This window comes from Zonotrichia leucophrys, chromosome 1A (assembly GCF_028769735.1).
Source record: "Zonotrichia leucophrys gambelii isolate GWCS_2022_RI chromosome 1A, RI_Zleu_2.0, whole genome shotgun sequence".
NCBI lineage: Eukaryota > Metazoa > Chordata > Aves > Passeriformes > Passerellidae > Zonotrichia > Zonotrichia leucophrys.
Window position 1 is genome coordinate 38927146 of NC_088170.1, and position 20953 is coordinate 38948098.

General features: G+C 48.0%; 1 protein-coding gene across 2 annotated transcripts; it reads left to right on the top strand.

The window, feature by feature from the left end:
• Positions 1 to 1105: 1105 nt before the first annotated feature.
• On the top strand, positions 1106 to 17147 carry CBX7 (chromobox 7). Of its 2 annotated transcripts, none has more exons than XM_064702380.1 (6): positions 1106 to 1344; positions 2656 to 2699; positions 6704 to 6769; positions 7294 to 7360; positions 7954 to 8293; positions 10298 to 17147. In XM_064702380.1, the coding sequence occupies exons 1-6, from the start codon at positions 1276 to 1278 to the stop codon at positions 10441 to 10443; spliced, it is 732 nt and encodes a 243-aa protein (XP_064558450.1). In that variant the 5' UTR covers positions 1106 to 1275; the 3' UTR covers positions 10444 to 17147. The 2 variants fall into 2 exon arrangements, with proteins under 2 accessions (XP_064558450.1, XP_064558449.1); XM_064702379.1 differs by having other exon boundaries at positions 1111 to 1344; positions 10295 to 17147.
• The last annotated feature ends 3806 nt before the right edge of the window (positions 17148 to 20953 follow it).

Below are 20953 nucleotides of genomic sequence, written 5' to 3' on the forward strand. Positions count from 1 at the left end.
CCCAGTGATATTCAGTAGAGGAGCAACTGAGCACACTTGTGGGAGAGTAGGTAGTTGCTTATGTAGAAATAAGTCCCTGCTCTGATGTAAAAAGTTTCCTAGGAGACTTCAAAGAAAAATCCCTCAGTCTGTTGTTTGAAGCAGTGGTCGGGAAGCAAAAGCACGTTTCTGTAGACTGGTGTGCGAGGGAGCCTGGATACCTGAATGCCTGCTCATGATCTCCCTGTTTTCTCATGTCTCACCCAGGAAAGCCTTAGTTGCCTTGAAGAGGTGGCCTGAGGTCCTGCTTGCTCCACGATGACTGATAGCTACACATGTGCTATGTTCACAGAGAAACTTTGTGCTGGCAGAGACACAGAGGCACTCCCAGGACATCCCATCGGCCAGATGGGTGCAGCTGGATCGACGCTGAAACCAGGATTATCAACTGGATCAACTCTGAAACCAGGACTGACACCCCATCAGCTGGATTGACACTGGAACCAGGACTGGTGATCCCTTTTTCTCTCTTTTATCCCGTTTTTATATTTCTCACTTTCTTTCTCTCTCCCCTGCCCTGCATCCCTCCATGCTGCTTAATACATCTTTTCCTTCTCATCTTACCCTTTTCCTAAAACACGCTGCCATGTGCTTGTATAGTCAGTCAGGGACTAACATACCAACTACCACGCCAAGTGTGTAATTTACTAGTAAAACTTTCTGCTCGGTTGCTGGCCCTCAGACTTTCGTCGCCGCTTTCCACGGCGATCACTGACGAATCCCGGCTGCTCCCTTCCCCCAGAAGCTGGGCCGCGGCGGGCACCTGGCGCTGAGGCACCTGCGGCGGCGGAGGCGCTCCGCGTTCCTGCCGCAGCGCCGCTCCCGCCTCCTGGCTCTGCCGCTTCCCCAGCCGCCGCCGGCACGCGACCGCCGGGGGCCGCGTTCCTGCGGAAAACGCCCGCAAACGCCGCGGCTCGGCGGCGGCGGGCAGCGCTCCCTCACGGCGCCGCTCACGGCGCTGCCCCCGGCGGGAGGCGGGCCGGAGGCGGCGCGGCCGGGGCGGGAACCGCCTGAGGCGCCGCTCCCGCCTCCTTCGCTCGCTCGCTCCCTCCCTCCGCTCCTCACCCCCCGCTCCCGCCCCCTCGCGCGCGCGCCGGGGAAAACGTTGCGCAGGTTCTAAAGCGGCGGCGGGGGCGCGGCCGCGCGCGAGGGGGCGTGTGAGGGGGAGCGGCGGGGAACGGCGGGGAACGGCCGCCACCGGCACAGCCTCGGCCCGCCCGCTCGCCCGCCCGCCGCATGGAGCTGTCGGCCATCGGCGAGCAGGTGTTCGCGGTGGAGAGCATCCGCAAGAAGCGCGTGCGGAAGGTGGGCAGCGGCGGAGCGGAGCGGAGCGGGGCGGGGCGGGGGGAGCGCACCGGGACACCCCCGGCCCCTCCCGCCGCGCACCGGGAGGGGGGAGGCGTGGTGGGCGCGCGCGCGGCCGCCCGGCCCCGTCCCCCGGTCCCCGTCCCCTCACACCCGCGGGCGTCACCGGCACCTGCCCGGGGCTGGCGGGCGGGGGACACACGTGTTGCCCGTGAGGTGGTGCGGGCCGAGGGGCGGCTGCCGCTGCTGGGCTTCGGCCTCTGCAGGATGAGTGCTGGTGACACCGAACGGGAGAGCCCAAACCGGAGCGGGTTTGGGAAAGCTCCCGTGACTCAGTTTCCCCAGCCGTGGAACGCTCCCGTCCCCGCAGAGTTGCACGGATTAACCTGTAAGCGTGCAGTGTGCAGAGATCCTCCGGTGGAAAGTTCCTTATAGGGCAGTGTTTTCCAGCCTTGGGAAGCTGATGAGCCCCCCAATCGGAAAATGAAACTGGTTCTCTGCCTCAAGCACCCGAGTGCTTCCCTTGCTCTGCCTTGCCTGTAAAGGTGTCTGGCTGCAGCAGCGGCTCTTGGAGAGTGGTCGTCCTGCATGCACAAAGGCCTTTGCCACGCTTTGGGCAGTGCTTAACAAACCCCTCAGTATAACATTAAATATTTTGATAGTTGTTCACATTGCTTGCAGAGCCCTTGAATGCAGCTTCCAATCACAGCACTTTTTTTTTTTAAATCTTGTACTTAGAGTGAAAAAAAAAAAAGGATAGCTCTGAACTTCAGCTGTGAGCTGCTGAATGCTTGGGTCAAAAGGATGAATGCCTGTGATGGATGGAAGAGTGTTTGAGTAGAACATGTAGCAAATGGAAAAGAACATGCCAGAGATGCTTCATAGTTTCTGATATACCGTGTTTCTTCTCTCTGCTTAAAAAAAAATTAATCTGACATTTGCTCCTGGCATACATCTCCTTCCTGCATTTATGTGTGCTGACTTCTCGTAGGTTTGCCTGTGAATGTGTGGATGGTTCAGGTCTTGCTCTCTGGTTGGCTTTTAGTGTTCTGCCTGCAAGCCTTCTGCAAAGCTATGCTCCAAGCTGATGGTAGTACAAGCAAGCTTAAATACCCCTCTGTGCCCAATTTTTGGAGAAAAATATATATCAAGTGTAGTTGAATGGGAAAGTGACTGTGTTTTGAAAATAAAGTGATGGGAAACAAGCTTTTTGGTTGCAGAGTTCAGTGTGTTGATTGGTTGCATCTTGTACTGTAGCCCATATTTGGTTCCATAGTTCACCTGTGTTCTTCTGCCTTTTTTCACCCTCAGGGTAAAGTAGAATATTTGGTGAAGTGGAAAGGATGGCCCCCAAAGTAAGTTGTGTTTAATTGTCTGTTTTTTTCTTTAATATTCCATAATAGCTTGCACTGTGTCTCTGCAATTGAGCATTTCATTCATAATGGGTAATGGTTTGTCCCTCATTTCAACAACAATAAACAAAATCAAAGAGCCACAAACCAAACCCAACTCTGTTTGTGAATTGGCAGCTAAGGAATACAAACTGCGTGCCAGTCTATTCTGACTAGGTTTTGCCACCACTGAAATATTTCATTGAGATGCTTTCTAGATACAAATGTTTTTAAATTCCTTATGAGTTCAACAAAGAACCCAGATTCTTCTGAACTTGGAATAGCTCCTGCTTTTCTGAGTCAGCACCAAGAGGACCCCACTTTATTTTTAGAGCTGTCTGCAGTCTTTTAAAATAGAAAACGTGTTGATGGTCTTGTCTTCCTCTTCTACTGCTTCCCCTCTGCAATTCACCAACAAAAAGGGGCAGTGTTTCAGATTTATTGATTGTAGCCAAATGCAGGTGACCTTTGTTCCTTGAAAATTCCCGCCATGCCTTCATTTCCTTGTCTGAAACCTCCTGTTACTTTGAGTGTCATTTGTGCTTTTGTTTTGGTTGCTCCATTGCAAAAATGAAGAAAAGTTTGGGTTTTTTTCAGCATTGCTGTGCACTGTTTACAGACACTTCTCTCATTAAAATGCAGCTGCTCCTGAAGAAGAGCGGTTTCTCTGTGCTTAAGCAGTCAGTGAAATGCTTTGAGATTAAAAGGATTAGACGGCTGGAGAATATTACCATGTCAGCTAGCAGTCTAGTGGAGCAGCCTCCTGGCCAGCCCATGTGGGGCCATATCTTTGCTTTTCTGTTTGTGCCCTGTGTGTACGCCGGCCATGTGTGTGGGTACAGCCGTGTTACACACGCGGTTGCTCCGTGTGTTGCTAAGCAAAGGGAGCCGCTTGTCACGGGTTCGTCCTCGCAGCTGCAAAGTGGGGCCCGCCAGGGTGGTTCTGTCAGGCTGTACCTGGTGTCCAAGAAGCTGAAATGTGTTCTTGGGTGCCTAACTGTATACCTAAGGCCATGTGTGAAGATAAGCAGGTTCCCCTCGCTGGTGGTGGGAGAGGATGACTTTATTCTTGGGAGTTCTGCTGTCAGAGTGTAACCTTGTGCACTTGTTGAGCACCAGCTGCCCTGTTGCATGGGTCACTTGCTGGACTGCTTCAGCCTCAAATAGCCAAGTCTTACTTAATCACTGATAGAGGGTGGGAAATGTATTTGGAGTCTGCAAGACCTCATCCCCTCTTGGCCAGAATACTGATGTTTATCCCATTCTCCTTTCAATAAACGCATTGAAGTCCTTCTCTTGTAAAGCCCCTTGCCAAGAAGGTGGGCTGAGGCATGGCGTAATGTTTCTTGGACAGGGCAGGCCTTATTCTTAACTGCTGCCTGTCCTTGTCCTGTGCCTTGGAATACTGGAGGAGACAGAAACACTTTTGGGAATTGAAAGCACAGTTCCCCTGGGTGCAAGGTGATGTCAGAGTTCTCTTGTTTTGGTGTATGGCATGTCCATGCATCTTCCTTCTTCCCCCAAACTCCAAATCTGAAGACTGTTGTTTATTTTCTTTCCTTCCTCCTGCCTGCCTCCACTTTAAATGTGGCCTCAGTGGTTTAAATTACTTAAACTCAAGATGCTCAGAGCATTGGAGTCACTTTCATCCCACTAGCAGTCTCTGTTCCTTGTTTCTAAACATACATGTGCCCGTGATGGCATGCAGCACCACAAGCTGTTTGTGTCTTTGTGTCTGTTTCCTCATTCCACATCATTCTCTTCCTTAATTACCAACCTTGTTGCATTGGCTTTTTGTAATCTCTGTACTTATTATCCCATCATTACCACTGGAAGTATCATGAAAGGGAATAAGGATAGGTCAGTAGTTTACTGCTTTCGCATGCAATTCACATTTCACTTTTTTTTTCCCCCTCTTCTTAATAAAAAATTCTTATTCATGCCCTACACCTCAGATTTATGGACTGCACTGCAGGAGTCAGGGAATGGAGGAGTGACAATCTGATTCTATCTACAAGCTTGTTTACAACTTGAGTTGGAGTTAAAAGGAGGGGGAAGAGGAGGAGTAGGAGGGGGAAGGAAGATCATATGATCTGTGTTTTCCAGAGTGCCTGCTCTCTGCAGTTTGCTGCAGCCCGGGCTGTGTGTACCCATACATAAAGCTCCGTGTGCGCGCGCGCGTGGCAAACTCAACCATGTTTTTTTTATATGCAGTGTTTTGCCACTGCAGCGAAGCCAGAATCTGAGCTGCAGAGAAGAAGGCAACACCCACCAGGGTGGGTTTTTTTTAAGCAAATCCCTTTTCTTCTCCTGCCTATGAAAAGCAATCCAATTACTTTTTTCCCCCCTTGTGGTGTTATTTTTCTTAAATTTGTAGGATGTGTGCCAGAATTCCTGCAGCTGGGAGGAAACCTTCCTCTTTTCAAACAGTATCTCTGCTTTGACAGCTCACAGTCAGGTTGCTGCAGGAGGCATGAGCAAAGGAGGGAGGGAGAGAGGGAGGGATCAGCTCCTTATGAAGACATGGCTGTTCTTAACTCTCTGATGTACTGTGCACCTTGGGATATCTGAATGTCATATTTTTATATCTCCCTTTTGTAAAAAAAAAAATATTTTCATTTCTAGACCCATCCTCCAGTATTGTTCCTGTATTACAGTATTTTTCTTCTCTCTAATGGAGAGATAAAAGGGAAAAGCATTCCCAAACCACCTCCCTTGTGTACCCTGTGTACCCCATGTCCTCACATGCAGTCTGCCCTTCATCCAGAAATGTAAACATCCTAAAATGCTTTCTTGCTGTTTAAAGGCACTGATACAAATGCACCCTTTTGCACCTGCATGTGACTCCTCTCTGGTCCTCCTCCCGGGGGCCTGGGATGAGCTCTGCCTCCAGGCCTGGATCTCACATTTCAGGAAAGCTGGGGTTCTGAGACATTTGAGGATTCAGATTTGCTTTCTTGCCCTAGAGTTTCTATGGTAGAGACACAACACCCATCTTTTCTGGGCAAGCATGACCCCTAAGAAGTAAACATGCCCCAAGGACCAATTGGTGATTCGTTCAGCTTCCCCAGTGGGAGGATTTTGCCTGCTTCTCCCTAGTGTTAAGTTCATCTGTGCTCTTTGGCAACTAGATTTGGAGTTGCCTGCTGGGTGGGCTCAGTGCTTTCCTGAGCATCTGATTCCTGTCGCAGCTGTCTGGCTGTGGAGGAGGGCGCTGGGGCGGTGAGTGACGCCGTTCCCAGGCCGCTTGGGCAGCGTGAAGCCCGTTCGGGGCAGTGTCGGTGCCCTGGCCGCTGTGCCATTGGGGCACTTTGTATCCATGAGTTCCGCCCGATAGGAACAGCCTGTAGGGGGAGCCGAGCTGGAGCCGGAGCCGTTGGCAAATGGCCATCAGCTTGCCCCAGGGCCCAGCTCCCAACATGTTTGGTTGAACGGCATCGGTGGAAAAAATTAAATTCTTAAATGAATCCTTTCAGCTTCAGTGATTAGAAGTAATTAATAATGCAGGTGAGAAAGCGTACTTACTCTTCGAGCACTCTAAATTAAGAGAGACCTATTTTTCAGAAAGATGCATCAGAACGTGCCTCATTGTTCCATGGGGTTTGTGGGATTTGAGGGAGTGCTGCAGATGAGACCAGTTTAGGCACGGACTTACAAACAGTTTGTGAGTGTGTGCACAGGCTTTGCAGCCAGTGTGGAGGGGGCCCTGGGGAGGAAAGTCTTCCCCCGTTTTCGTACAAAGAGCCGCTTGATGTTTGGCCCTGCCTGTTTTGGGAAGGGGAGGTGGTGTCTGTGGGAAGCCGGGGAGGGAATGGCTGGGATTCCTCAGAGCTCTCGCAATGTTGTGGCAGGCCCCACCGACCCTTGTGAAGACAGTATCCAGGGCTGCAGCACACTGGTAGCAGGCCTGCAGAGAGAATGTTTCATTAAAATGTTGTTTACTTTTTATTCCTTATGTTTTTCTTCAGATACAGCACATGGGAGCCAGAGGACCATATCTTGGATCCTCGCCTGGTAGTGGCTTATGAAGAAAAGTAAGGACACATGTTCTTTCTCTCCCTGGACACAGGAAAAGAAATAGTGTCTTTATTTCATTGTATGCATAAAGTGCCTCTGTTATCCCTACTTCAGTCAAAGATGAGATGTATAGCAATCAATCCTGCTTCATTTTTGTACCCTGGTGTTGACTGAGATGGAGAAGACAGGGTTAAAGCAGCTTTTATTGGCACTCTTCAGGAAATGAGGCCAAGAACAGGCAGCACTGAGCCAGAGAACAATCAGACTCAGGTTTTAATCGGGTCCAAAGCTGGACTGGAGTTATGTGAGGTGGGAAGTTTCTCTAACCCATCCTTGATTAGCTGTGTCAGAGAAATTCCCCTATTGCAAGGTTTTCACTTCTACAGGAAGCAAATCTGGGATGTTTTCCAAGCTCACACTGGTCACCATTGGATTTTATTGAAGGAAATTGAGGGAGCTATGCTGCAAAAGATTGAAGTCCCAACTAGGTTTTATGTTGTGGTATTTAGTGCTCAGTTTGATTTGTATTCCTCTTTCACAGGGAAGAGAGAGACCGTGCATCAGGGTACAGGAAAAGAGGCCCCAAACCAAAGCGCCTCCTACTGCAGGTAGCCTCTTGCTCTTCTGTGTATTTCTAACTCCTTAGCTGCTCTGCTGCTCCCCTGCTCTCAGTGAGGTGGAAAGTGTCTGTTTGCTGTTGCATGGACAAAACTGGAGGTAACAAGCTAACATCATGACATGAAATCAGTGTTTAGGCAGATAGTTTTAACCTGTTAGCTGAAGAGATCTCTAATTTGTCTTTAAAAAAGCAAAACAAAACAACAGCTCTTTCTCTCTGAACTAGGATTTTATGAAGTGTGAGCTTGGGTACTTGCAGGTTACCTGGTTTGTGTGCTCTTTTTATTTCATGTTGAGCTTGGATTTTCCTTCAGTCAAAGATATCCCATAGCTGGAAGGGGAGTTTCAGCATGCTTTTACGTTGCCAAGCAAAGCAGCCAATCCTAGGAAGCAGATATTAGGAAGAGCTTAGAAGGCAGTTGAAGAGGGGAGAGAAATGGTCTTGTAGAAGCAGCACACTTTATCCTAGCTCATCTAGAGGTTCAGAGACTGAACAAAGAATATTTTCCTGGCTCCCAGTGGGGAGCCCTCAGTGCATGATCAGATGTCTGCTCTGACCCTTGCTGCGTTGGTGTCTTGGCAGCGGCTGTATGGCATGGACTTGAGGAGTGCTCACAAGGGAAAGGAGAAGCTCTGCTTCTCTCTTGCACGGAGGTTTGGAGGAGGAGACAGTAGCCTGCCAGGGGCCAAGACAGGGCAGGCAGAGTTCCCTGAGAAGACTGGGGGTGCAGTCCTGCCATTCTCTCTCCGGAAGCAACGCAAAAACCAGAAGTACCTACGGCTGTCAAGGAAGAAGTTCCCGCGCATGGCGAGCCTGGAGAACCGAAACTGCAGGCACGAGTTCTTCCTGAATGATGCGGTGGGCCTAGAGGCCAGGCAGAGCCCTGAGGACTGGGAGGCCACACAGCACACCAGCAAAGAAGGTAAGGCTAGTCACCCTTTGGTGAAGTTCTGGGGCATGTCAAGGATGTTCTGCACACTTCCACCTTGGTTACATCCTCCTGGGATTGTGGTTTAGGTCAGGCCCGTATATGTCCCTCTTGTTTGCAGGTTTCTTTCTTGTTTTAGCAGCACAGATTAATTTTTTTTTGGTCCTGTTGGCTCTATGTAGTCTTACATCGCAGATACCCCTCTCAGTGTTAGAAAATGTGCAGAAGATATTGCAAGTTTTCCTCCTCTTAAAAATTCCTCCCAGCAGAGGTGACACACAAGTGTGACAGATGAACTCTGCCTCTGTCCACATTATCCACATGTGCTCAGCCTGCTGCTTGGATCAAAGGACTTTGGCTGGCTGTGGACAAGCTTGGGCAGCAGCAGTCCTCTCATGGTGCTGCTTTAAGAAACATACAGGAATGCTGCTAGGAACTCACAATATACTCCCTGCCCCCTCCTTCCCTTTCCTCTCCACACCCCTCTGAAGCCTCTTGCTATACAGCTATGTGAGAAAGGGAGAGAGAGATGAAGTAAGGATGGTAACTCCTGCCTGATCCCACTGAGTAGGCAGTATGAGTGAAGGCATGGGAGATGTCCAAGCACATTTGGCATTTTGGGGAAGGATACCAGTATCTTGTGCAGGAGGGTTGTGGGATGTGTGTGTTGCTCTCAGTTACCAGGGAAACTCTATCCCTGCATTATTAGAGCTTCTGAAGGCGTAGCTTTCCTGAGGAGTGGAAAACTGGGGCTTGTGCTGCTTGTAGTAGCTAAGGGAATCCTGTTACTCCTTGCTAGGAGTAGCTGTTAGCCAGGCTGGATTAGGCAGGATCTTAGGGAGAGGGCTGTGTTCTGGGAATCAACTCTATTCTCTCCTTTCTGGGAGAGACTGGAATGGTGCTCAGAATCCAGGGAGGCAGCAATGGGAGTAGCACAGAGGAGCCCAGTGTTACATCCTGACAGTGAGGAAATGTGTGGGGCTGTTCTCCCCAGAAGTGTGCGGCACTAAAGCGCTTGGGGATCAGAAGAGTGAGTGGCACTACAGAATTGTAAAACTGTTTTTGTTCTCCCCTTGACGCACAGCCTGTGTGGAATCCCAGTTACTGTTAGGGGGAATTGAACTCTTTCTGGGGGGAAGGTAGATACTCCTGGTGTTTGAGACAGAAGCCAGGAAATACACTCTAAAGGGAGCCTCGTTCTTTGCCCAGGTTGGGACAACAAGGTACATAGTGGACAGGTAGAGTGACAAGGAGAGTGGGTGTTTTCCTTCCTCTCTTTTTACATGGCAATCACTGGGAGCTGTGGGGAAATTAGCCTTTGCGTGGCAGAGGGGCTAATAATTATTCTTATAGTGAGAAAGTGCAGGGGTGCTTGGGTTTCTTGTATGGAGCTGTCTGGGAGCAAAGGAGGCATATGAGAAAGGAAGAGTAGCTTCTCTGTGGAGTACTACTGAGGGATTTTTGAGAGCATCACACCCAGGCTGCATTGCAGGTGCAGTACAAGGCATTTGTACTCCATTTTGTCTCCCTTTGACTCCCCTAGGAATATCTGAAGAGTGTGTGTAAGAGATTTTAATTTTTGCCTTTTCAGCAGGGTAAGGCATTTAGAAGACAGTGAGTTCAAACCAGGGTGAGTGTGCTTTGCAGACACAAAACCAAATTAGAGGCTGAGATGGGATGAGGGACATGGGGGTATTGTGGATGGCTAGATGAACTTGGTGGTTTTACAGGGTCTTTTGGCCTCTGTGTAGGCTGCTCTGGTACTACTATGTGTCTGGACACCTGAGCCTCCATTTTCCTTCAGCCTCTGAGGGTAGGGCTTGCACATGTTCCTTCTTGCCCTGTCCATGCAGAATCAGTACAGGCTGATTTCACCTACGGTTTGTCAGAAAGGAGACCCTTTTTCCATCTTTCCTTCCCTCTCCCCTTCCTCCTTTTTTCTCCCTCACCTTCTCTGTTTCATTAACATGCTCTTATGTGCCTTTCTTCCTGCAGCAGATGTGGATGCCAGTCTCCCTTGGATCCCCACTGTGCCCCCCAGCGAAGTGACAGTGACAGACATCACGGCAAACTCCATCACCGTCACTTTCAGAGAAGCACAAGTGGCTGAGGGCTTCTTTCGAGACCGGAGCGCGCAGTTCTGAATCTCTGTTTGCAGTGCTCCCCAAAACCAGTGCTTTTAGGGTGGGGCTAGGGGAGGCTTACGTTATCCCTTAAGAGAAAAAAAATTCAAAATGTCTCCTCTTAAAATGTTTACAGAGACCCTTTTTTTTCTCCTTTTTCCTCTTTCAGATACGCAAAAAAGGGCAGCGTAGGGGGTGTGTATTTGTCATTGCTTTGTCCAGCTGAAAAACTGACAGCCCTTTCCCTGGCAAAGACTCCCCTCCTTGATGTGAAAGCAGCAAGCTGAACAATTCGCCTTTTATCCTGTTAAGTGGCGGCAGCTGCATTTGTGGGGAGAGGGCATGTGGAGGTGGAAAGAGAGCTGGATCTCTAGCCTGCCGCCTTGTTCTGCAATTGATATCCCTTGGATAAAGATACATCTCTGTACGTTGCTCTTCCCACCTTCCTCCTCCCTCTCTTCCTGCAGCAGTGAGAGGCGATGGATCCTACCTGTGTAGATAACTCCAGCCTGTTAAGACGTTCTCTCCAGTGCTGTTTTCCCTGTGGCCTGCTGTCAGGACTTCAGCAGCGTATTTGCCTGTCTGTGGTAAGTCAGTCTTTGCAGCATGGGTCCATATAGGCAGCAGAGCTTTCTCCCTTTGATTGTTGATCATGCGGAAATTCTGCAATGCATCTCTGAAATCCAAACTGGCAACATAAATTCAATTTGCCCTCATTAAAAGCTCAGAAAGCCTGCATAGTTGAGACATACCATTCTCTATATGCTAAACAGGATTTGCAGGCTTGGCTCTGCTGCGTGAGGAATGCGTTATGGAAAGCAGGGTCTTCTTACCCTTTGCCAAATTCAGTATTAATAACAAATCCTGCCCTGAATCTGTGGTAATAAGTTCGTTGAAAACTGACTCCTCTCCCCTGAGAGGAGGGACTAATAGGACAACTGAAGCATTGCCTGGCACTGCAGAGATATCCAAGATACTGGCACAGGCCCAGGACTCGGGAATTGGACAGAACTGAGCTAGAAATGGACCTTGATTAGCAGCAAATTCTGTTCTTGGATCCCATAGAGAGATCCAAAATAAACAACGTGTGGGGAAGGCATGTATTACATCTGAGGAGGGGAAAAATTCCTAATTCTTAGCAATGAAAATTCTTGGATTGTGCTGCCTGAGTGATACTCTTCCATGACTCCAGTATCCTCACAGTATCTGTGATCCTGTACTACTTTACTGATAGGAACTTCCCCTTGGAAGGCTTAAAAATCTTTGCCAAGGAAAGTGGTCTGCATTTCAATAGACCCGCCTGATCTTGCACTCAAAAATGCCTTGTGCTGGACTGCCTGTGACACTTTGAGGTTTTTGAAGAATTGCTGTATTTTGAGTTTGTAGATTAGCATAGCATCTGTTCTTGCACATGCATGTTCTCTTCCATTTTTAAAAGCAATTTTTTTAAAATAACTTAATTTTTTAAATATAGACCTTTTCCAACGGAAAGCAAGAAAAGTAAGGTAGTCTAAAGTGGGAACTGCGGGACAGAGTGCTGCAGGGTAACATTGGCTACTGTCATGATTACTGCCCTCAAATACTATGTTTCCTTACTCCACCCCACCTGAAGCATCTCTTATCTGCTGTATTTATTCAAAATGAAGCCAGGAGCCTTCTTAGCTCTCAGATAAAGACACCTGTGGAAATCCTCAGTGTGTTTGTTTGAGGGGCTTGGCTCCTGGCCTGCAGTATTTGGGAGCTCTAGGGTTTCTGGTCCTCCAAACATTTACTTATTATAAAGTGCTTGGACTGCCACTGTGGGTTTTTACTAGAAGCAATTTTTACCTCATTTAGGATATGGCAGCTCAGTGTAGATTTAGGATTTCCCCTTCCATCTCAGAGCTGTTGGAGCAGGTCTGTCTTTCATGCCATCAGAGCAGTTTCAGGATCGCTGGGAAGATCCTGAATTTCTGGACTGACCTTTTGTCTGTAAAAGAAGTAAGATGGGAGTTTTATTATGGAGAAATCTGAGAGGGTGAGAAGTGGAAGCTGAGGGGGAATTATGTGGTGGGAGGAAGAGTGAGTGGGAAAGAAGCTTGCAAGAGCTAGCAAGGGCAAGCTGATGAGGTAAGCATGCAGGCGCAGGATGTTTGTTGAACGTGGGTGTCCAGAGCGAGGCTTCTGTGTCTGGAGTTGCACCCTTTTTTGCAGGATGTGGGGTCAGACGGTGTTGTTACCATCACCCACACACCCCCTCTTGCTGACACCTGCCAAATATGCTGAATACCTGCATCTCTCTTCTGTTGTGACCAGTGGACACACCACATGGCCCAGTCCACTCTTGTGGGCTGGAGCAGGTCAGGTAGTGATGGTTGCAGAAGCGTAGTGTTTGAGCTTATTTTAAAAAAAGTCTTGAACTGCAGCTCATCCTGCTAAATCTTCATGGCATTTATAGGATCTGTTTTCTTTATTCTAATGCAGCAACTGCTGCCTTTGTCATGTCTTCATCTCAGTGTACAAATGTACCAAAAAAAGCTTCCTATTTACTAAGTTCTTGGCTTTGGCAGACATTGGAAGCAATATCAATCCTGCAGCAGGAAAGAGCTTGTCCTAATAAACTAGATTTCCATCCTCTGCTTTCCTCTCCACTCTCTACCTGAAACTTCTCAACACTTTGTTTTGGCATTTTTCTTTAAGCGCATTTTTTTTCTCTTGCAGTGGAGTTTTCAAAGACCTGTGGTGGTCTTTCAAAGATCCACCCACAGCTTCATATCTTAATCATTTTTTTGGATCAGGCTATCTAGTGTTCTGCTGGTGACTAATCATCTTGCTACACAAAGTGTGGAACAAAGTACCTGGCTGCCATGCTGCTTTGTGTCAACGAGGAGCTAACCATAGTGGGGTTAAGACACAACAAGCTGCGTGTGCGTGGGTTTGGAGGGAAGGGTGTGAAGAGGAGTTTGTGGTAGGAAACTAAGCAGTTACTTTGTTGGCGTGGACTTTTTTTTTTTTTGACATTCATGAATTCTTGTTTATCTCAAAGAACTTTTCAAGAAGATTTTTCTCCTGATCTTTTTAAAATGTGGCTCTGTTCCACATTGTCTGTGGACATATCACTGTAAACTTCCTTGGTAGAGCTGGTCTTCAGGGACTTTAAAATTAGCTTTATTCCACCTCTACAGGTGCAGAGAGGGTTTTACTAGTGATGGAAAGACAGGTTGTCTGGGTTTGTCTCTTCTCCCCAGTACTGTCCATCTGCCAGTTCAAGCCAAAACCTGGCAGTTGAATTGGGACCTCCTGTGCTAACATATCATGAAAATCAGATGCTGTGTTTGGATCTTTGTTAAGCATTCCGTTTGATTAGAGGAGCCAGAATAGCATCCAGCTGAAGCTGAGTTTAATAATTCTATTTGAAGCGCAAGCCGAGAATAGAAATGGGCTAACTCTCCCATACCTTGTTTGGCTCCATGGCTGTAAACAAGAAAAATAAACTTCAGCCAGTGGAAATTACTGAACTGTACACAAGAAACAACCTTCTCAGAGAACTGCTCTAATAGTCATTCTTAGAACTGTTTCCATGTGAAAATTTACCAGCAGTGTTGGGGAACAGGAGTGTTTATTTTATAGATCTTGCAGTGAACTCACTGTATGTGTGATAGGCCTGAGGGACTTCATGAGACTGGAAAGCCTTTTCTGTTAACACTGTGTTTTTAAAAAAATCTATGTGGAAAGATCTGCCTCTGTTCCTGGATGGTTATAAACTAGATATTATTGCTCTGATATACAAGTGATGCCTTGGAACAGCAAGTTTTAACATGTTAATAGTGGCATTAAGTAGCCTCCTGCATGCTCCTTATTGTCTTGCGTTTGCTTGGAGGCCCTTCTGCTTGTGAAGTCAGACTAAGGTGATTTTTTTTTTTCTCTTTATCTTGTTTTTTTTTCCAAGCAAGATCAGGATATTATTGTGAGAACACTCAAAAGCGGTTCCATTTGCCAAAATAAGCCCAAATTTGTTAGTGAATTGACTCTTGTTTATATCAGAGCTCAGACATAGAGAAGCTTATTGAGAAATGAATGGCTTTTTTTGTTATTAGTGTTGTGAAACTGTCCAGAATTGTTCTTCTGGTGTTTTGTGACTGGATGTATAAAATTGTTTGTTCACCTCACAGGGGGCCCTCGGTCCTAGTACTGTTTCATGCTGTATGCCAGCTAGTGCTGCTTGATGGTTTCACTGGAATAGAGAAGGGAGGCCTCACACAGGTCAAAATGTAGGCAGGGTAGCTCAGGCAAGTCCCTCCAAGGTAGCCACAACAGAGGCTGGGGTGTGGAAGACAGTGGGGGCTGCCAGCCACATCTATGTATTAAGCAAAGCAAAGTCTACCACCACCTCTCCACCTCTTCCTCTCCTCTCAAGCTTTGAGCTTTTGTTTTCAGAAGTAGGGAAAGTACAAAAAACTCCTTTTCTAAAGCGAATTGGTATCTACCCATCTTCTGTTCCTCCCTGGCTTACCTGCAGCCTAGACAGAAGAGGGCGGTGGGCCTTTCTGGGAAAATATAGGGACAAATGCTGGTCAGGGAAGGGAGGGACAGAGTTACCTTGGAACTGCTCTCACTCGGCGGTTGAGGAGGGGCCTTTGGGTCAGCTGGCAGTTGAGAGAGAAGGTGTGTTGTAAGCAAAGAACTTGTAGTGAAACTGAGCCCTTGCATCTGTGAGTGGAGTTCTGAATGGGCCTGCAGAGAGGTGAGTGCTGCATTCATGTATCAGTCTTCTGCCATTTGGGAATGCGAGGGAGATCTGTACATTGAGAACTTGCATAGGGCAATTTCTACATAAAAATGTAGAGCATTGGAACACGTTGGTTTTGCCTTGCCTGTTGTATTTTCCCCAAGGGCATGATAAACTTGTTTTGAGAAAATAGCTTATGATCCACAGGCCACAATGTCCTGTGTCTGAACTTACTGTCTTCACAGAGAAAGTATGAGCTTCTGGGTGTCAAACCACCTGGATTCCACACACAAAGGTGATCAAGATAGGAAGGTTCATAAAAGAGCCCCCAGACAACTGGAGGGAGAGGGAAGCAATCACTTAAAATGGAATTCAGAGCCTTCAGATCCTTTCTGGTAATTAGCACTTGCTGTAGAGATGACCCCATTTTCTCTTCCACTTCTTTCTCTTTCCCCCTTAACTTCTTGAAGTGCAGGGAGCGTGCAGGAGATGATCCCTAATTAACCATGAATGGTTGTGGTGCAGGGCTCCATGAAAGCATTTGGGGCTGCTGTGGATTGCTATAAAGTTGGGATGGGGTAGAATTCCTAAGAATTGGAACCTCCATCACAGCTTATCTCATTACTGGGGTATCAAAGTTTTGGCTGGGAGGGGAATTTTGGAGGAGGAGGAGGTGGAAAACCTTTTTTTATTATTGTTGTTGGTTTTTAACCAGAAAATGTAGTGTCAGCACAAAGAAGCTTTTTGCAAATCTGTCAAAATGTTAAGCAGCTTTTTTTTGCTTTTAAATCTGAAGTATGTTTTGAAGCACTTTGGAAATGCAAAGCACTAGGAGTGCTAAGTACTCCTTATCGTCTGTCTGAAAGTGGCGTTTGAAAAGCAAAAGATGTATCTGTTTGAGGCCGCTGGCTGCTCCTTCTCCAGAGCTGCCACCCTGCCCTTTGCCTCCCTCCCATGGGGGAGAGTGTACTCCCCCATGCCGGGAGCAGAGGGTTCCCTAAGGGAGGAGGGCAGACCTGCTAAATCCCTCGCTTGCCTTTGGGGCGCAGGTTGGCTTCCTCCCTCCCCACCTCCTTTGATTGAGGAAAGGGAAAAACAAAGTTGAGTTTCAGTTTGAGTGGTCCTTGTCTGGAGCTCTGACTGTTTCTTCCAGCTCTGGAGACATCTTCATAGAGTTTCCTGTCTGAAAAATTGCACCTTATTAGCTTAATTGAGGAATGAGGAGATGTCTGTCCTTCTGCAGGGAGTGGGGAAGAGGAAAGGTGGGTGAACCAGGAGCTGTCTTCAGTAGCTGCTGGATTTTTCCAGAGGATGTTTCCACACCTCATCTCCAACAGAACAGCAACAAAAGACCTAAAATAATTTAGATGAAGCTTTTGTTCTGTGTATCTCAAGAACCTTCTGAGCAGGTTTAGGGCAGAGAGCCCTTTTCCCTCACCTAGTCAGCTCTACAGCATGGGGGACAACGCCCCAATTCCCCTTGCTGGGTGTTCAGCACCAGCGGACGCACATGGTTAGAACTCTTTTGCACACTGGCTCACCTCATTTGGTGTGCTCCCTTTCTGTTGCAGGGGGAAGATGGGGGACAGTGGGCCCAGTTAGAGGGGAGGGTCCCTGATTACTTTTGTTCCTGTCTCTTCAGTTGTTGCTGTTGTTCCTGTAAGCACGCTAGAGTATTGGAGTCTTTGCACACAGAAAGCTTCCTTTTGCACAGAATGAGCTTCTAGCTTTTGTACAGACTAATTGAATGTATTTGGGGAGGGGGGGAAATAGGGAGTAAACCAATTCCAAACAAACCAATCAGAGTATAATGCCTTTTCTGAGCAAGTATGTGCTGTAAAAGGAGATTGTAATAGCAAAGGGAGGGCAGGCTCAAGTATAATTTGACACAAAGCGTGGTTTTATTTTTGTACTGATACGGATAAGAGACTGTACAGCATCTATTTATTTAGATGATTTATGTGGTAAATGTTGCAAACAAAATTATTAAAATATTAAATATGAGAACTGACATTTACCTCATGGTATGTTTGTGTGGTCATTTACCCCCACCTTGCTTTAATTCTACAGCTGAATTATTTTCCAACAGTCACAACTATTGGTGTATAAACATGCAGTGCAGCTGGAAAAAGAATGGAGAACATGCATATGTGCGTGAGGAAGATCAGTAAAGAAGGATTGATGAAGAATGGAGCCTGCAAAAGGCTGCTTCTGACATTACTCGTTACTTTGATTAGAGGAGGTCAAGTTTTTATTAATTTTTAACCCACTGGGTAAGTTAGAGCTGTCCAGGGCTGACCTGGGATGATTGGTCTTTGATGGATTATAATTTTAAGAGGAGAACACTGATGGCAGGGTGGCTGTTGCTCTGGGTTTAGGGAGCTCTCTACATCCTTCATGAGGCTGCAGTGCCAGGACAGCTCTGCCAGCACCAGGAGAGCACTGGTGTGCCCCACATCCTGCATCTCATTGGAATGGAGAAAGTCTGCAGTGAGACCTGGGCTGCCAGGCATGCTCTGCTGTGCTTGCCAGCAGGACAGCAGCTCTCCTCCAAGCCAAAGCCTCCAATGGTTTTGCCAGCAAGGCTTCCAGGGACCTCTTCAGGGGCTCAGCTGCTCCAGGGTAGTGTGGCCCCTGGTTCACCCCAGGACTTAGCCAAGGAGCTTGAGTCCTGGGACTGCTGATACTCCATGGAGGAAATCCCAAATGTCATTTAGTCCACTTGGATGCCTGGCTTGCTCCTTCAAGGTGTGTCCCACTCCATCCCCTGTGGAGGGAGAGGCCAGGTGTTTATAGAGGTATCTGGCCAAGAGAATGGGGCTGTCTGAGATAGCTCTAGTAGATGCAATGTGGGGGTGAGCCCTGCACCTGAATGCAGCTATGGCATCAATCACAGAAGCAAGTGGAGCAAAAGCAGAGGGGGATGGGGTGTGTTTCCTGACTCAGCCATGGCTCAAGGCAGCGTGGTTAGGTCTTGCCTGTGTTACCAAAGTCAGCATGCTTGCCTTGAGCCAAGGAAGCTGAGCTGAGTGATGGCATCAGAGCAGGACTCCAGCCAGCCACTTACTTTCTGGCAGCAGCTAGAGGGTCAGGTGAAGCTGTAAGAAACTGCAGTGCAGAGTTACAGGAAAGCCTGCTCTGGAGATTGTGTCTTCCTACCTCTGCCAAAGCTGCAGAGGCTGGCTGGTACTAGAAACAGCTTGTCCTTTTGCATGCATGTGTTGGCTGGATTAAAGGTTAATCTGGGCAGTCCTTTTTTTAATAATCTGTTGCTATGCCACCCCTCTGTTCTGTGCAGTGCAGCTGACTTGCCTTGCACAGCTCTCCCCATTGGATGCCTGAGAACAAGGACACTTGGCAAAAGGGGAAACCACAAGGGTTGAGCAGTTGGATATTCTCTGAGAAGCAGAAAGTGAAATGCAGCCTGTGTGACCCCTGTGAGGACAATCTCTTCCTGTCTGTTCAGTGCCACACAGCTTTCCTGCCCTTCACAGCATTTTGCTTGCCGAGCGACTGCTTTTGAGATGAGAATGCAGAAATCTGGAGGACTTGTGTAATCATGCTGAGCCAGTGGCAGCCTGGGCAGCTGGGCCTGCTTTGGGATCTCCTAGGCAGGCCCCAGGGATGTCATAGCATCCCACTGGTGTAGGCACAGCACAAACCCCATGGGCCTTCTCTCTCTGCTGCATCAAAAAGTTACTGCGCTGGAGGGCTGGTTGTTCTGGCCACTGCTTGGGCCATGCTGAGCCCCCTGTACCTGGTGTGCAGGGTCAGCTCCAAGGGACCTGCCTTTGCCTCTGTGTGCTCCAGAGCTGCAGCAGGGAAATCCCAGCACACATTCACCCGGATGCCCATAGTGCCAAGGATTTGGTTAGAAATGTACACCGCATTGGCTTGAGGGGCTGGGCTGTGTGCAGCTGTTCCTGGTATAGGTGAGGGACTGACCATTTGCTTTCCAAAGTCTGCTGCTCCTAACAGTGACCTCGCTGGAGTGAAGAGCAGTAGAGTCACTAAATGAACCCTTGGAGCTTTTCTCCTGGAGACAAGTGCTGCTATTCCTACCAGGTCCACAAAAAATGAGCTTGGAGGCAGCTACTGACTTTGAGCAGGTAAGTTTCCCATTATTAAGTGTCATTTCAAAAACACATAAAAACTCTCTCACACCTGCTGCTGTCTCCTGTGCCCCTACACCGCTGACTAGGGGTTTTGATGTGAAAGATGTTGTTGCTCTCCTCAAGCTTATTGCTTCCAGGCACTGACTTCCTAGTAAGAAGTGCTACAGTGTATCCTATGGCACCAGGGTTTTGCAGGCAGAGAATTGCAAGAGAAATATTTTATTTCAGTGTCTGTAGTGAACAATAGCTTATTCAGGGACGGCTGGCTTCCCAGGTGGGTTGGGATTTTTTTAAGTGTTTTACTAGAAATGTGAATGAAACAAAGGAAATGGCCAACAATGTCCTGAACAGCTGGATATTCCGCTACTATTTTGCTTTGTGAGAGTACAAGGTAGATGAAAGTGTTAGGCCATACCTGTGCAATGGCAGCTCGCAGGGATTTGAGCAGTGGCTGTGGCTGGAAGGAAGGTTCTGCTGACAGGTGGAAGGAGAGAATAACTAGAAAGAGCCCATGGAGCCTTCTGAAAAGCTGCTGCCCCTTCTGGTCCGTGGATCACGATGCCTTTTGCTCCTGTCCTGAGGTGGGCTGTGCTATTCATGACCCACACATCTGTTTTGTGACAAGGCCACCAGTCTTGGTTGCTGCACATGTGTTTGTGTAGCCATGTAAAGACTTTTTCCCCTTTTGATTTAAGGGTGCCTGCTTTTGGGAGTGGGTGATGTTGGTGTTCAAAAGCTCAGTTGCTTGACACTCAGCTACAAATGTAAAAGCAGTTGTTTAAACAAAGTGAACACTAACAAACACTAATTTAAATGTGGATGGTGTTAATGAACACTTAATGTGCAAAGTTAAAAAAGTGAAAAGCTAAGTGCAATGGGTGTGATAGACTTGTTCTTTTGGAGTCACCTTTAAGCATATGAAGAACTGAGATTAAAAAAAGGTGGTGTCTAGGGAAAAGGGATGCTCCGGAAGGACTTGATCCACTCTAAGTGATAGTCTTGGACTTTTGTTCTTGCCTGGCCTGTGATGCCAAACACCTGAGTAAGGGCCTCTTAGAGCCTATTCTCCAAGTGAGGGGTATGACCTAAATGCAGAATTAGCAGTGATGAAGCATGCTGTGTTTCAGTCCCTGACTGGGAAACACATCCTTCTCCGAACCGGTCTCGTGTCCAGAACCAGGGTCTGTGTGGTTGTCTCCATCAGCATCCAGCAACCTCTCCAGCAGCCCCACTGCCAATGGGGACATGGCAGTGGGGAGCACATCCTCTCCTGAGTCACCTTTCCTCCAGGCAGAGAGCTTGTGTCGGCTGCAATGTTTCAGCTGCTAAGGTGAAAAAGAAAAAACACTCTGAACAGATCTTGCCTGGATCACAGGCAGTGAGGAAAACGTTCATTTTTGAATGTTACCTGCCTGCCTTGACTTTGGGAAATCCATCCCTACTAGAACTATATTATAGCCATAATATAGCCCCTTCCAGAATTTCCTCCTCCTGGGTGAAAGTCCTGAGCAAGAGGTGGGAAGGGAATGTGAATGCAAATGTAGAAAGGGTTAGCAAGGGCCACAGGGGCTGTGAGGGGTCCCTGCCAGCCTAGCTGGGGAGCAGGTAACAGAGGGGTTCCAGTGCTCTGCAGGTACCTTGCTGGTCACGCTGGGTTTGGAAAGAGCAGCAAATGCAGGACAACAACCATTCCCTCTAGCCCTCATGG